Source organism: Schistocerca nitens, chromosome 2, assembly GCF_023898315.1.
Source record: "Schistocerca nitens isolate TAMUIC-IGC-003100 chromosome 2, iqSchNite1.1, whole genome shotgun sequence".
NCBI classification, from domain to species: domain Eukaryota; kingdom Metazoa; phylum Arthropoda; class Insecta; order Orthoptera; family Acrididae; genus Schistocerca; species Schistocerca nitens.
The window spans coordinates 114,028,979-114,044,603 of record NC_064615.1 but is presented as its reverse complement, the minus strand read 5'-3'; the positions used below and the strand labels follow the sequence as shown (position 1 = coordinate 114,044,603).

The 15,625-nt window shown below is 41.7% G+C and overlaps 1 protein-coding gene across 1 annotated transcript in view; it reads left to right on the top strand.

Moving 5' to 3' along the window:
* The first annotated feature begins 690 nt into the window (after nt 1-690).
* The window catches only part of LOC126235787 (calpain-11-like), a 188,344-nt gene continuing 173,409 nt past the window's right edge, over nt 691-15,625 (top strand). The window contains exon 1 of the mRNA XM_049944596.1: nt 691-825. Within this exon, the coding sequence (XP_049800553.1) occupies nt 811-825 (15 nt within the window). The 5' untranslated portion in view covers nt 691-810. The remainder of the gene's footprint in view (nt 826-15,625) is intronic.

Sequence of the window (15,625 nt, the reverse complement as noted above, 5' to 3'; positions counted from 1 at the left end):
GACAGAGAGCGGAATGAAACATCACTGTTTCGATACAATTAGTCCGTTCTAAGCACAGGTGGACTGAAACAGCCCTGTATCGTTGAAACAACGATACAGTTTCTGTGTCTGGCTCGAGATCGAATCTGGTCCGGTTATCCGAGACGGGGGCGGAATGAAACACCACTGTTTCGAAACAATGAACCACAGCCGTTCCGAAACACTGAAACAGTTCCACGTATCGATACACTGTATCGAAACATAGAAACAGTGGCCAAGTCTAGTTACCAGTTTCACCTCAGTGGTGTGGTATTACAGTAGATAGGACAAGCCATTGCCTTCTGCACAATCTTGTAGCTCTTTTGCATTGACGCCTGATGATGAAGTCAGACTATGCGGTTATCGTGAACATTTGTTTGCTCTTTTCTTGTGGTACTGTTCGTTTCGTACACGGGATTCAAGGAATGAGACTGCAACACGCATCGCTGACCGCGCACTGTAATAAATAGTGACCGCGTCACGTTGAGACACTCGATTAGCCGAATGAGCGGAGCCTGTTATCGCGAATAAAAGCGAAGGCAGTAGTGTTTCCAGTTAGGGCGTACGCTACGCTGCTGTCAGCACCGAAAAAGAGACGGAGATAACAGGGACAGTAGTGCCCGAAATAGTGGAACGGATTTAAACGGAGGTGCTTGAAAGATGGCGGGCAGGCTGGAGGCGCGGTAACGCGTCTGCGGCGCGCCCAGCCTTTTATCTCTGAGCTATAAAGGTCCAGGCTCCGCGAAGGCTGCGTCAGTCTGCAGACAAGCGTGGCGGCGTGCGCGGTCAGACATGCTTCCCGAACAGGTACTGTACGTCTAAGAGCGCAGCTTCTTCCTCACCACAGACCGGCTGGTCCGACAGTTTGCACTTTATCGACTTTGCACTGCTTGTAACGAGGACTACTGCAGTTTTAGTCGCACAAATTCTGAGCGCAGATTTTTAGTATTGTACTTTTGTTTACATCGCAGTATACGAAAAACAAATTGTACAGGTTGACCTGGAACACCAACGGCAAAGTTTGGGAGGTCATTCAGGGATATTTTCTTATGTTTTGGCTTCCGGTAGCTCGTTATAAAGAAAATGCATTTCGCTTGATTTCTGACCACCATTTAACTTTGTATCTCTAATGCATGGAAATTTCCGCACAACAATGCGAATGTCGACGGTGTGCGCTGTGTGTCTTGCTTGAAAACAAACCTGTTCCAGTCAGTCATATTAGTCGACTACAACATTAATGAGGGTGCTTCGGTCGGCTTTCAGTAAGGTTTTGTCTGTATATTTCACGAGGACACGCTGAACAGTTTAACAGCATATGCACAACTGACCTCAAAGCTTTGACAGAGTGATGCGTTTTCCTTAGTCAATACTGTAGTTTAGATTAGACTGGATTTAGGTGTACTTTTCTTCCAATTGATCCATAAGTCCGGCCCCGGTAGCTGAGTGGTCAGCGTGACAGACTGTCAATTCTAAGGTCCCGGGGTCGATTCCCGGCTGGGTCGGAGATTTTCTCCGCTCAGGGACTGGGTGTTGTGTTGTCTTAATCATCATCATTTCATCCCCATCGACACGCAGGTCGCCGAAGTGGCGTCAACTAGAAAGACCTGCACCAGGCGAACGGTCTACCCGACGGGAGGCCCTAGCCACACGACATTTCATTTCAATTGATCCATAGAGAGGAGATCCTGCAGGATGTAGAACATGTCAGAAGAGCGGGGATTCACAAAAATATTTACAATGAAAAACAAATACGAGTGTGATAATGTACCTTCTATAGATCCCAAGTGGAATGATCGTCATGGATGTTGAATGAGTTAAAAATTTTTGAGCATGTTTTTTTTAATTAGTAAACACTGAATAGAAAAATCATTTTACAATACTTATTTACAATGATCGCATTACTGTACTGAATTTTTACAGAAATCAGACTGTACTAATATTCGTATTATTTTATATTATTAGTGACACACATCAATCCTTTCTACTAAAAAATTCGTCAATGGAGCAGAAGTTCGCCACCAATAAATGCCTTAGGCCCCTCTTAAACTGAACTTTATTGGTAATTAAACTTTTTGTGGCAGCTGGGAAGCGTGTTCTTGAATAATGAACACCTTTTTGGACCAAAGTAAGTGACTTTAAATCTTTGTGAGGACTTTTTTTTTCTAGTATTGATTCCATAAGCTGAACTGTCGGTTTACAAAAGAGATATGTTTTTAATGAAAAATTGAATTAAGGAATAAATATATTGGGAAACAGTAGTTAATATCTCTAGGTCCCTAAACAGGCATCTGCAGGATGCTTTCGAGTTCACACCACATATTAATCTTATTATACGTTTTTGTATGCGGAAAACTTAACATGATTGATGAATAACCCCCCAAAAAATCCAATATGACGTTATGGAATGAAAGTGAACATAGTATGTCAGATTTTTCATTTTTATATCCCCTATGTCTGGCAACATTCGCAATGCAAACAGATTTGTTCAGGCGCTTCAGCAATTCTGTGACGTTCTCCTCCAGTTCAATTTATTAACAAGCTGTAATCCTAAGAATTTAACACTGTCCACTTCTTCCGTTTGTCATCGTATTTTAGGCATATACTAATGGGAAACATATTAGACGTTATGAATTGCATTTAGTGTGTTTTTCAAAGTTTAGCGACAAGGAATTGGTTAGGACCTATTTTTTAATGTTGTTTACTGTAACGTCACCGCCTTGTTTCCGACAACGATCACAGGACGCAGAGTTCATTAATATCGTGGTTGAGTGGCACTTGTTGACAAAAGTACTGCGCATTTTACTTTCCGTCCTGAAGCTTGCAATCAGCGCTGCTCGAGAAGTGTCGGGTTTGTTTTTGCAGCAGTCTTAGTTGTACGTCAACAGTGACACACACCAGGACGGATAAGGTTACTGTTGAAGAGATGACCGACGTGCATCGCGTGTGTGGTTACATTGAATGGATAGAAGAGCAGCATAGTAGAGCTATATTGAGCTGTTTCTGCAGCTAAGGAAACACAGTCGCAATACTCTTGTGTCTGAGGCTCGTTGCATCACTTTGTAGTTTGTGTTGTCGTTTTCGTGATTGCATACTACAGGCTTTTTCACTGTTATGAAGGGCTTGTCACCGAAACAAAAGGGATGATGGTGACAAACGGAATAAATTATAATTGAATTATAATTGAATTATTATTCTGTAAAGAGCCACCAGAAACCATGGGTCCGTTTTGCCAAAATGCTCAGAAAATTCCCTAAACAAGCTCCAGAATTTTGTAGGTGTGTTTCACATAGGACATTAAACGCATTATGTTTTGCATAGGTCGTGATCGTAAAATGTAACTCTGTTGTAAAAAAATACAACATTGTTATCAGTGATCGATCCACTTTAATTTAATCCACATGCGTTTCGGTGATGTGTTCCATCATCAGATGTTAGTTAGCCAGCATAGCCCTCTGTAATGGTATTATTATGAGTATTAAAGGAATAAACTTACAACTCAATGGAAATAGCTGTGAGTTTTAAACAATATAATTAAATGCCTTTTTTAACAGCGATTCAACGATAAAAACTTTGACATTTTTTCTTGTTCTTTTGTGCGGCTGGACATTTGCCACATGGTCTTCTTCATATTGTCTGAGCGGTGGTCTTACGTTTCAAAATACGAACCTCTCTGTGTTTATACATAGCTCTCAAGTACGTGTCTCTGTAACTTCTATTGTACTAGTCACACCTCTGAAGAAGTTTGCCTGTACCTATACACATGGGGCGAAGTAAAAACCATCAACATCAAAGTCATGTATGAATTATTTGTATAAAATTATGAAGGTTGAAATAATTTTTGACTTGAACGTTCCTTTGTTTCATCATTTGATCGTGCAGTACGATCTGATTTTGGTGCCTGGCGGTTGTCAAGTGCTTCAAAAATGAGCACTCCGGCTGCAGTACAAAGACAATGGAATAACGTGGGAATATGAGCAAATCAACAGACGCGCTGCATAACCCTCTATAAAAGTTGAGCCAACATTAAGAACGAGTAAGGACTCACACAGTGTGCTCGTTCTGACGTTGGATGAAGTTTTTCTTTGCACGCTGCAGTTTAATTTTCTAAAAATATGTCTCAGACTGTCCTTCGTGACTATCAATGTTTGCATGGGCTGCTTTCGTAATGACAATGTTTTGCTGATCATGGGGCATATTATCATGTACTTGTATATTATTTCTCAAGTAGCATCCCTTTATCTCAACACATACCAGTGTAACAGGGATGAATGAGGTGTCACTGGAGAGGTTTTTTACCGGCTTCTGGCACTGCATACCGATTCTGCTCTAAAACTTACCCTTTGTGGAAAATTTTAACCTGCTCAGCTTCATACCTATGTTTTACGAAGCCATCCTATTAATCACGAATAAGAGACTCTCTTTCCATATTATCTTATTTCACATGTCATTTTATTTGTTTTAAAGTACTTATCAACCGGATAATTTGTGTACAGCATTGTTATAGATGATACCCCAACCACTGCGGTAGTTCAGCATCTCTGCCCGTCGTACGAGAAGAATTTTGTAAACGAATATAATTTCCGAAACGACAAATATATTTGTCATTGGCGCCTTGAATTGTGATTTACCTATTGCTACTATGACCTAACGGGCTTACTGTAACCGAAAAATAGTTCAAATGGCTCTGAGCACTATGGGACTTAACATCTGAGGTCATCAGTCCCCTAGAACTTAGAACTACTTAACCTAAATAACCTAAGGACATCACACACATCCATGTCCGACGCAGGATTCGAACCTGCGACCGTAGCAGTCGCGCGGTTCCGGACTGAAGCTCCTAGAACCGATCGACCACCGCGGCCCGCTACTGTAACCGATAGTTAACGTTATAGTTTATGTGGCCTGGCCCTACTGACAGTTCCTCATTCCTGTCCTTCGTACAAGTCGAGACAAACACTCTGAATGCAAAACACATTTTTGAACACTTAAGTTCATGATTGTTATCTTACGTCGTACGGTTCATTTTTAAAGATGTTTTCTCTTCATTGCCACAACTGCTCTTATACCAGCGACTACACTTATTACAAATACTGTTATTTTTTAAACTATAATAGTGCTATTGTTTCACACGGGTCTGCTGTTTTACATTATATTTGTGTGAAAAGAAACGAATGCATGTATGGATATGAAGACTGTAACTGGATAGCCAAAAACAGATATGAAAATCATAGGATACTAACACTAACTAAAGCCATGTGTGTACTCTTATATTTACAGCACAATTTGCCATTAATAGTTCAGCAATCATCCACTGATGGTGGCATAAAGGTAAAATTTAGGAATCATTCACTGATGATGGCAGACAGGTGAAGCGTGAGCAAATACAGTAAAAAATTTGCAGTTTGGGGTTAGAGTTAACATTTACACACATTTTCAGGAGCACGTGCTTTATCGACATTGTTCATGCATGTCTTTTGTTTGGGATGGTTACGTGACACATGCTCCTGTTTAGTGTTTGCTGTGTCCTTAATTCTACAACCGCAAACTCAAGCCGACTAGCGTAAATAGCTACCTGAGTAAAGTGACTTCAGCGTCCGTTTATAACAAATTCTAGCTATAGACTAGAAAAATCTGCAAGCGTAAGAAAATAGATTGACGCAGTGAGATAATTGTCTGAATAAATGAAGCAGCTGCAACTTTAAACGATTGAGGCTAAAATACATTTTCGGAGGCGCTGTAAGACTAGACGATTGTGTGATGTATGCCATCCCTTTAATTTTGCCATTTGATTATTAAAATTATGAATTTATGAGTACTTGGTGAACTTTGTGTCTTTCCTTTTTCTTAGGAAGAAAAGTTAGCCAAAGTATCTTTGGTTTGAGAGGAATAACTGACGATAATAAGTGTGCGTGAGCTTTCACTGTTACAGAGTAGGCTTTTAATTTGAATCAGCCCCAACGTATTTAATACTTAACTTTACCTAGTGTAGCTAATATCTATCGATAGTGATTTTTGGAACTTCAAAATATTGCATGTATTTGGACAATGTGTTTGGAAACTCGTTCGGCCGAATAACTCTGCTCTTATTTGTAATCGAATGCTGCAATATCGACAAATTATCGAAGCCAGGAAAAGAAAAATTCTCGTAAATAAGTTAAAACTTACTGAAAATCAAGCGGCTACACGGTTACACGAGACAGTTGCGTTTTCTCCAGTGATGACTTTGGCTACATGTTTACTGTGTAAACATGTATAGTTACTTACACTTCCGGTAGGATTTCTACTGAGGTATTTAATCAAAATTTAGTGTTTATCACTGGAACGTGACAGTTCCAGTGTCATACCCCTCCCTTTTAACTCCTTCTCCAACGGTCTTTTGTCTCCCCTAATTTATTCCATTCACAGATAGAACACAGTGTAGTGTATATGTTTCACCTCCGAATTTCTTGAGCTTTACCATGGTCGTTGCGTAATACGTTCGAGGAAGGAAGTAATACGCTTCTTGACTCCCACTGGGACGCCAATTACAAGAATTTTGCCCTTAAACATTTCCGTAATACACGTGTATATAATAGCTGCTCGCAATGGATTGGGTTGATAATTTCTGTGGCGCTCTAGCACAACTCTGTCTGAATCTTTCTTTTCTCTTCCATTAACTGAACTTGGTAAGAAAAAACAATAGTAAACAATTATTCGAACGAGATTTTGTAACAGATCTTTAATGTAACATGTTTATCTCTTTCAGAAAAGCTATTCTTGCTGTCGTGAGTCTGCATTTTATATCCACTTTAATTACGTCACCGTCAGTTATTCCGCCTTAAATCGTTCTAGAGGAATACTGCTAGATGTTTGATGATTGTAACTTGATTTCAGTCGCTGAATGAAGATCGTGTAAACAAACTGGAATCTTTTTACTGTACTCAAGCATCTGTCATCCTTTACAATCTTTACCCCCTCCATGACTAGGTTAACTGTTTCTTGATGCCTCACAGTGTTTCCTATCAACCGATCCCTACCTTTACTCAAATTGTGCCATCAAGTGCTTTTCTTTCCGATAAAATGCAGTACCTCTCCATTACTTATCCGATCTAACCATTTTACGATCACTTTTCGTCTATATTACCGCATTTCAAAAGCTATTCTCTTCCTGTTTAGTACTTTTCATCGTACATGTTTCACTTCCTTACAAGGCTACGCTTCAGACTAATACTTACAAGAAAGACTCCTTTAACACTTAGATTTACATGAAACTAGCTGCAGTGCCCGACATTGCCCTGGATGTTCAATATCTACCACACAAAGTGATTGGCCATGTGCCTTATTAATACCCATAGCGAATGGAGACCGTTTGCGAAATTGCAATCGCTTTAAATCACTGGGTGCAAACAAAATGCGACGAATGGATACTTCTACACTTGCGGCATACCCCATAATGATGGTGGCCTCTGTAACGTTCGGCAGTAGGTTCTTCACGGACAGCCTGTTCTGTTGCATATGTACCAACGTTAACTAATCAATAAATAAAGTTTGCAATCATGTTTCTGTCAAATTCTCGAGCTCTCGCTCATCCGGCTAGTAACTCTTACTCTCGCAGTAGGAATTACAGTCAGTTTACCATGGTATATTGCGTTTGTTAGGCATTTAATTTGTCATTAATTTTCTTCATTTTTTCATCTGAATGTAGAAATTTGATGTAAACAGACCAAGAACATGGAAGTAAATCCGTCAAGTACTTTTCCAGGTGTTTGGCAACAACGTTTCTCTTTACATATTTTCTATGTATATTTATATATTGTGTCCATTAAAAAATATGTATCCTATCTCGCTCAAATGCACATTAGGGGATGTGTAGTTTGAGATTTTTGGTAACAGTCCTTCCCCTTTCTATTTTACATACATAGTCCGCCTACTTAGCTGGGTGGTAACGTACTTGCCTCCTATGCACTGGGCCCTGGTTCGAGATTTTCTCCTCTTCGGGACTGGGTGTTGTGTTGTCCTTATCATCATTTCATCCTCATCACCGGCCCTAAGTCGCCCATTGTGACGCCGACCAAAATAAGACTTGCACTTGACGCTCTAAACCGACTGGGACATCCCGGCCAACAATGCCATACGATCATTTTATTCTTTCCATTACATACATATACGTTTCGGTCAGATAACGAAATCTTATGTAGATAGAGATTTTTCCTTTGTCTTGAAGATAATGTGTGCAAAATTTCATTACGATCGGAATAAAACTGTTGATATATAACTTTACTTCCTTTTTTTCAGAAAATCTATTCTTGCTATTGCACGTCTGAATTTTATATCCTCTATGCTTCTGCCATTATTGGTTACTATGAGGTGATCCAAGTCATGGGGTACATCGGACTCCTCTTACCTGTCGTAGATCAGCAACTCGACACTGCATGGACTCATCAAGTCCTTGAAGACCCCTGCAGAAATATGCCTGCCGGCTCTATAGCCGTCCAAACTTGTCGAAAGTGTTGCCGGCGCAGGATTTTGTGCACGAATTGTCCTCTCGATCGTCTCCTCTAAATGTTCGATGAGATTCATGTCGGACGATCTGGATGGCGAAATCATTCGCTCGAACTGTCCAGAATGTTCTTCAAACCAATCGCGAACAGTTGTGGCCAGGTGTTACGGGGCATTGCCATTCATAAAAATTCCATCGTTGTTTGGGAATATAAAAACCCACGAATGGCTGCAAAAGATCTCCAAGTAGCTGGATGATACGTATAACGCATCATAGTTCTTCCTGTCCACAAAAAGGTTAGTATACTTTTATTTGTAAGTCAGAATTATTGGGTAGGTTCTGTCGGAACAGTCATACCCTACAGATCCCAAATTAATATTATTAAATCTCTATACGGCTTTTACGATTAATATTACTTACAGAAGACGACGGGTAACGCCGATTCCGTCAGATCATCGAAGTTGAGTGCTGTCGGGCTTGGCTAGCACTTGGATGGATCACCGTCTGGGTCTTCCGAGTGCTGTTGGGAATTGGGGTGCACTCAGTCCTTGTGATGCATTTGAGGAGCTACTTGACTGAAAAGTAGCGACAGCGATCACGAAAACTGTCGACGGCCGCGAGAGCGGTGTTCTGACCACATGCCCTCCGTATCCGCACCGGTGACGCCCAAGGGATCAGGAAGACACGGCGGCCGGTTGGTACCGTTGGGCCTCCATGGCCTGTTTGGACGGTGTTTGTTTTTTATTGCTTACAGTACGAGACTGCTGACTAGAATATATCTAAAATATTGCTAGCTATGAGGCGCTTCCTTTTTCGCCCTTGGTTTTATTCTCGTCATTTTTCTTCCGCGTTATTGTCCGCACCGATAGCTGAGTGGTCAGCGTGACGGATGGCCGTCTTACGGGCCCGGGTTCGATTCCCGGCTGGGTCGGAGATTTTCTCCGCTCAGGGACCGGGTGTTGTCTTCATCATCATTTCATCCCCATCCGGCGCGCAGGTCGTTCAATGTGGCGTCGAATGTAATAAGACCTGCACCAAGACGGCCGGACCTGCCCCGTAAGGGGCCTCCCGGCCAATGACGCCAAACGCTCATTTCCATTTTTGTGTTATTTATATGAAAACATCTACCAGTTCAGTTTTCTTCTTGAATGAAATTACCGCAAATTTTCGGTAAACTGAGGGCAAGCTTTCGGCGCTCCAGGAGGGAAATTTTCAGTACTAGATTATGTTCTTCCTATTTATTTGATTACAGGGGACTCTTTGTATTCAGCCTACTCCGTGTAAAGAAGTTATTTAAAATTTTGATAAGACTTACTTCCACTAAAATTTTGTTTCCTATTGAGACTTCTCCCAGAATCTGCGACGCCTGCAAAGCGATTCGTCCTTGCCTTTGGTTAGCAAGTTTTCCGTTTCTGTGTGTTCAAGTATTGCCTGCTGATTTACGCTTGTCACGCTATATTTAGCTGAACTTTGACAACCACAGTTACGTTTCACACCTTCATAGTTCAGGTTTTACTGACACTGATTAAGGCCCTATTAAAGTATTCTAATGTTGATGATAGATAGAACAGTTTTACATTTATTGATTAAAAAACAAACTGTGAATTTTCTACTCCATTTAATTTTTGTTCGCAGATTTCGTATTATGAGTCCATTGTCAGTTGTTGTCTGTTGCATGTATTGTAAGCCAGCTGTCGGTTATATGTGATTAGTGGGCCCACTTTGACGCAGTCACTTTGTCATATCCAAACATGTTTCGCCTATAACCTAGGCATCACCAGCGGATATTTATTCTAAACACATATGAAGTATGAGCTGGTACTTATACACTTCGGTGGAGAGAATGAAGAGTGGCTGAGGCAGCAATTTGTTTTAATTGGTTTTTTAAACCCTTATTTCCCATCATTCCTCGAACCTAACGTCTTACCCTTGTGCAGTTCAGAAAACAAAAAAACGTGGTGCCCTGTGATTATAATATCAATGAGACATAGTTGGACTCTTTCAATTCACACAAATACCTTGGATTAACAATTTGTACGGATATGAAATGTGACGCTCACATAGTCTCAGTCATAGGTAACGCGGTCCCTTCGTACGATACTAGGCAAATGCAATTTGTTTACAAATGAGACTGGATACAAAAGACTCGTGCGACCCATATTGAGATATTGCTCAGTGTGTGGGACCCTTACCAAAGAGAACTAACTGAGGATTTTTAACGGATTCAAAGAAAGATAGCAGGAATAGTCACAGATTTGCTTGACCCATGGGAGAGTGTCTTTGGGATGCTTAAAGAACCGAACTGACAGATGCTTGAAGATAGACGCAACCTATCACGCGAAAACCTACTTAGAAAGTTTCTAGAACCAACTTTAAGCGATGAATCTAGGAATATATTTCAATCCACTACGTATCGCTCCCATAGAGTAGGCGAAGACAAGATTAGACTACGAGGCGTGTTTTTTTAAGTAAGTACTGTTTTGAAATTAAAGAAAGACGTGCTAAGATATCTCAATAATTTCATTTTTACATGTAAGCCTGTACCATAATCTACGCACTGACGCCATTACAGTCTGATTCTTCCTTGTTTACGTTGTGTACTGAGTGTTTAAGATGCCTCCGATAATCGTGAGCCCCGCCGACTGTGAAGTACGGGCTGATATAAGATTTCTTAGTGCTAAAGGCCTAAAAGCGATCGATATTCAGCGCGAGATCTGTGCAGTTTACGAAGAAAACGTTATGAGTGATGGAATGGTAAGAAAGTGGGTGAGAGCATTTAAAGATGGCCGCACAAATGTGCATGATGAACAACGGAGTGGGCGTCCTTCGGTCGTTAATGAAAGTTTGGTGCAGGAAGTGGACAATAAGGTGAGATAAAACAGACCCTTTACGATTTCCTCCTCGCGGGATGACTTTCCTAATGTTTCTCGTAGTGTTTTGTATGGCGTTGGGACCGAGCACTTGAATTAGCAAAAATTGTGCGCACGTTGGGTATCGAAAATGTTGACGGATGTGCACAAAACCAAACGTTTAGACAGTGCATTGACTTTCCTTGAGCGCTACCACAACGACGGTGATGATTTCTTACGCCAAACTGTTACGGGCGATGAAACATGGGTGGCCTACGTCACACCAGAAGCAAAGCAACAGTGCATGGAAGTTGAGCAAGGGCATCGTTTTGCTGCAAGACAATGCCCATCAATGTGGCGAATCAGACCAAAGATCTCATCACATCTTTTCGATGGGAAACTCTCGATCATCCTCCGTACAGCCCCGACCTTGCGCCCAGTGACTACCATCTGTTCCTGCACTTGAAGAAACACCTAGGCGGTCAGCGTCTTCAAGACGATGACGAAGTCAATACAGTGGTGATGTGGTGGTTAACAAGTCAGGCGGCAGACTTCTATGAGGAGGGTATTCAAAAACTGGTACAACGTTATGACAAGTGCCTCAGTATTGACGGAAATTATGTAGAAAAGTAGATTAAGGTACAGGATTTCAGGTAAAAATAAAATTATTGAGATATCTTAAAGCACGTCTTTTTTTTAATTTCAAAACGGTACTTAAAAAACACGCCTCGTATATGAATGTCCGAAGCTGTAATACATACTCGTATTATATAAACTGAAAGGCAAGGGAGAGAAAAGAAAGGGAAGGGAAGGAACTAATGGTATCAGCTGCATCGGGACCTCGTGCGGAATTATCGGCGACGAGTGAATATGTTTGCCGGACCGGGAGTCAAACCCGGAATCTTCAGCTTAGTAGGCAGTTGTATTAACCACTGCGCCACCCCCAGAAGGTGTTTAACGCAAATGTGCGGATTATGTAGACACGCTACCCGGCTGGCCTATATTCCCACCTAGTGCCATCTAACAGCAGTCCCAGTACATGTCCTTCATGCTCACTAATTTTAGATTCCGGCTGGAGGTCGAATGTAAATGTTCATCCAAAATGGAGGTTGTAGATTCATTGCCCCGAGGCGAATCATTTATATGAATGCGGGGTGTCTGTTCTTTCGGACACGTTCCTTCCCACTCCTTTCCTTTCTCGTCCCTCCCTCTTCAATTTACGTAAGGTTAGGGTAATTACAGTGCGGACCGAGGCATTTAAGCAGTCACTGTTCCCGCGCTTCATATCTGAATAGAATGGGAACCGTACTACGGGATGCACATTTCGCCATGCACTTCACAGTGGTTTGCATAGCATGAGTGCAGACGTAGATGTAGGAACACAATGAAATTAAGACCATTTTAGATCATGTGTTTAGTACGATCAAATGGTTCAAATGGCTCTGACAAGGGAACCTCCCCACCGCACCCCCCTCAGATTTAGTTATAAGTTGGCACAGTGGATAGGACTTGAAAAACTGAACACAGATCAATCGAGAAAACAGGAAGAAGTTGTGCGGAACTATGAAAAAAATAAGCAAAATATACAAACTGAGTAGTCCATGCTGAACATATGCAACATTAAGGAGGATATGACCTCAGTAGCGCCGTGGTCCTGTGGTTAACGTGAGCAGCTGTGTAACGATAGGTCCCTGGTTCAAGTCTTCCCTCGAGTGAAAATTTTAATTTCTTTATTTTCAGACAATTATCAAAGTTCAGGCACTCACACACAATCAACTTCGCTGTCCAAAATTTCAGGACATGTTCAGATTTGCTTGGACATATGCAGGATTTGACGGTCTACACAAGGAAAAATTTGAAAAAGTTAAAAACATATGTTTTGACAGAGCACAGGGAAAACTTGAAAGGTGGCTACACTGAGCCACAGCGCCAGAGATCGCTAGAGAGCATTGTTCCGCCGCCTCCACTGGCAGTGATTATTGAGAACTCGTAGTGGGCAGTGCTTTGGGAGAACTCGTGGTAGTCAGTGCTGAGATGTCGTAGTGAGGAGTGTTTGTTGAGATGAGCTAGTAGGCAGTGCTTGCTGTGATACTGAAAAGTTCTTGTTGAGATGTGATAGTAGCGAGTCGGTGTGGAGAGATTGTAATGTCTAGAGTGCTTTTCATCAATATAAATTAAGGTAACAAACTACTTTTCTTTTCTTTCTCATTATTTCAATGTCCTGAATAATGCGTCATTACAGGTTCAGTCAACAAAGCATCTGGCTTGTGTTCTTGTATTAGAGTGTAATTCTGGTTTTCTTGAGTAATTATGGTATTTCTATTTTCTTTAATTAATTCAGTATAAATGATATTTAAAATTTCTTGTGTTGTTGAAGAAGAACCGTGCCAGATGCGTACGTTGAGTCATACTTCCACACACAGAACAGTTACACTTGTGCTTTGGTTTCGTAGGTTTTATAGTTGCTGGGGACTTAATTAATTAATTGTGTTAATGAAAATTTCCATTTCATTCTTTGTTATTGTTCTATGCAGTCAGATAGCGTAATAATACTAGTCAGGGCCAACCGTTACGAGACTTCGTAATCGAACAGTCAGCTACTGAAACAAAAAATTTAAAATTATTTGCATTCTATTTTAATTAAGCCCCCATGCAAACTGTGCGACTGTGAAACTGTTGCATTCATTTGTTGCAGTTTATGTGACAAACTCTTATGTTTTCATCACTTTTTTGGGAGTGATTATCACATCCACAAGGAAACCTAAATCGGACAAGGTAGAAGAATCTTTTTACCCATTCGCCAAGTGTACAAGTTATGTGGGTCGACAACATATTCCTGTCATGTGACGCACATGCCTTCACCAGTGTCGTATAGAATATATCAGATGCTGTGGACTGGCCAGACAGCCAATCCACTATGACCGGTAGCCGAAAGGCACGCGTTAAGCTCACGCAGGCTGGCGTGAGGTCTGGAACAGGACAATGTCCTGAGACTAGCAAAAAAGGTACGTAGCTTCTGGAATACTTAACTTTAATCCATAATTGGTGAACATCGCTCTTGACGGTACATGCATCACAAGATAAATAGCAAATGATAATGGCGCCTTGCTAGGTCGTAGCCAATGACGTAGCTGAAGGCTATGCTGACTATTGTCTCGGCAAATGAGAGCGTAATTTGTCAGTGAACCATCGCTAGCAAAGTCGGCTGTACAACTGGGGCGAGTGCTAGGAAATCTCTCTAGACCTGCCGTGTGGCAGCGCTCGGTCTGCAATCACTGATAGTGGCGACACGCGGGTCCGACGTATACTACCGGACCGCGGCCGATTTAAAGGCTACCACCTAGCAAGTGTGGTGTCTGGCGGTGACACCACATCAGACGTGTTTTCCTGTGGAGGAATCCGTTGACCTATGACCTTGCGATCAAATGTTTTCGGTTCCCATTGGAGAGGCACGTCCTTTCGTCTACTAATCGCACGGTTTTGCGGTGCGGTCGCAAAACACAGACACTAAACTTATTACAGTGAACAGAGACGTCAATGAACGAACGGACAGATCATAACTGCGAAAATAAAGAAATTAAACTTTTCACTCGAGGGAAGACTTGAACCAAGGACCTCTCGTTCCACAGCTGCTCACGCTAAACACGGGACCACGGCGCTCCTGATCTGACATTCTCCTTGTGTTGCCTATCTTGCACATAGACTTCTCAGTTTGTATATTTTGCTTATTTTTTCATAGTTCCACACAACTTCTTCCGGTTTCCTTGATTGATCTGTGTTCAGTTTTTGAAAGCCCATCTACTGTGACAACTTATAACTAAATCTGAGGGGGGGTGCGATGGGGAGGTTCCCTTGTGAGCACTATGGGACTTAACATCTGTGGTCATCAGTCCCCTAGAACTTAGAAGTACTTAAATCTAACTAATCTAAGGACATCGCACACATCCATGCCCGAGGCAGGATTCGAACCTGCGACCGCAGCGGACACGCGGTTCCAGACTGAAGCGCCTAGAACAGCACGGCCACACCGGCCGGCTTAGTACGATCGAGTAACAAGAAACATGAACATGCACAGAAAATATCTACAATTTTATCTTCAGTTAGAACTCTGATTTTAAATGAGTTAGTAACAAAAACATAGTCATAAATTGCAGGGACCAGACTGAGACGAAACAAAAAACGTCATTGTGTTTGCACACCGCCCGCAGCTCGTGGTCGTGCGGTAGCGTTCTCGCTTCGCACGCCCGGGTTCCCGGGTTCGATTCCCGGCGGGGTCAGG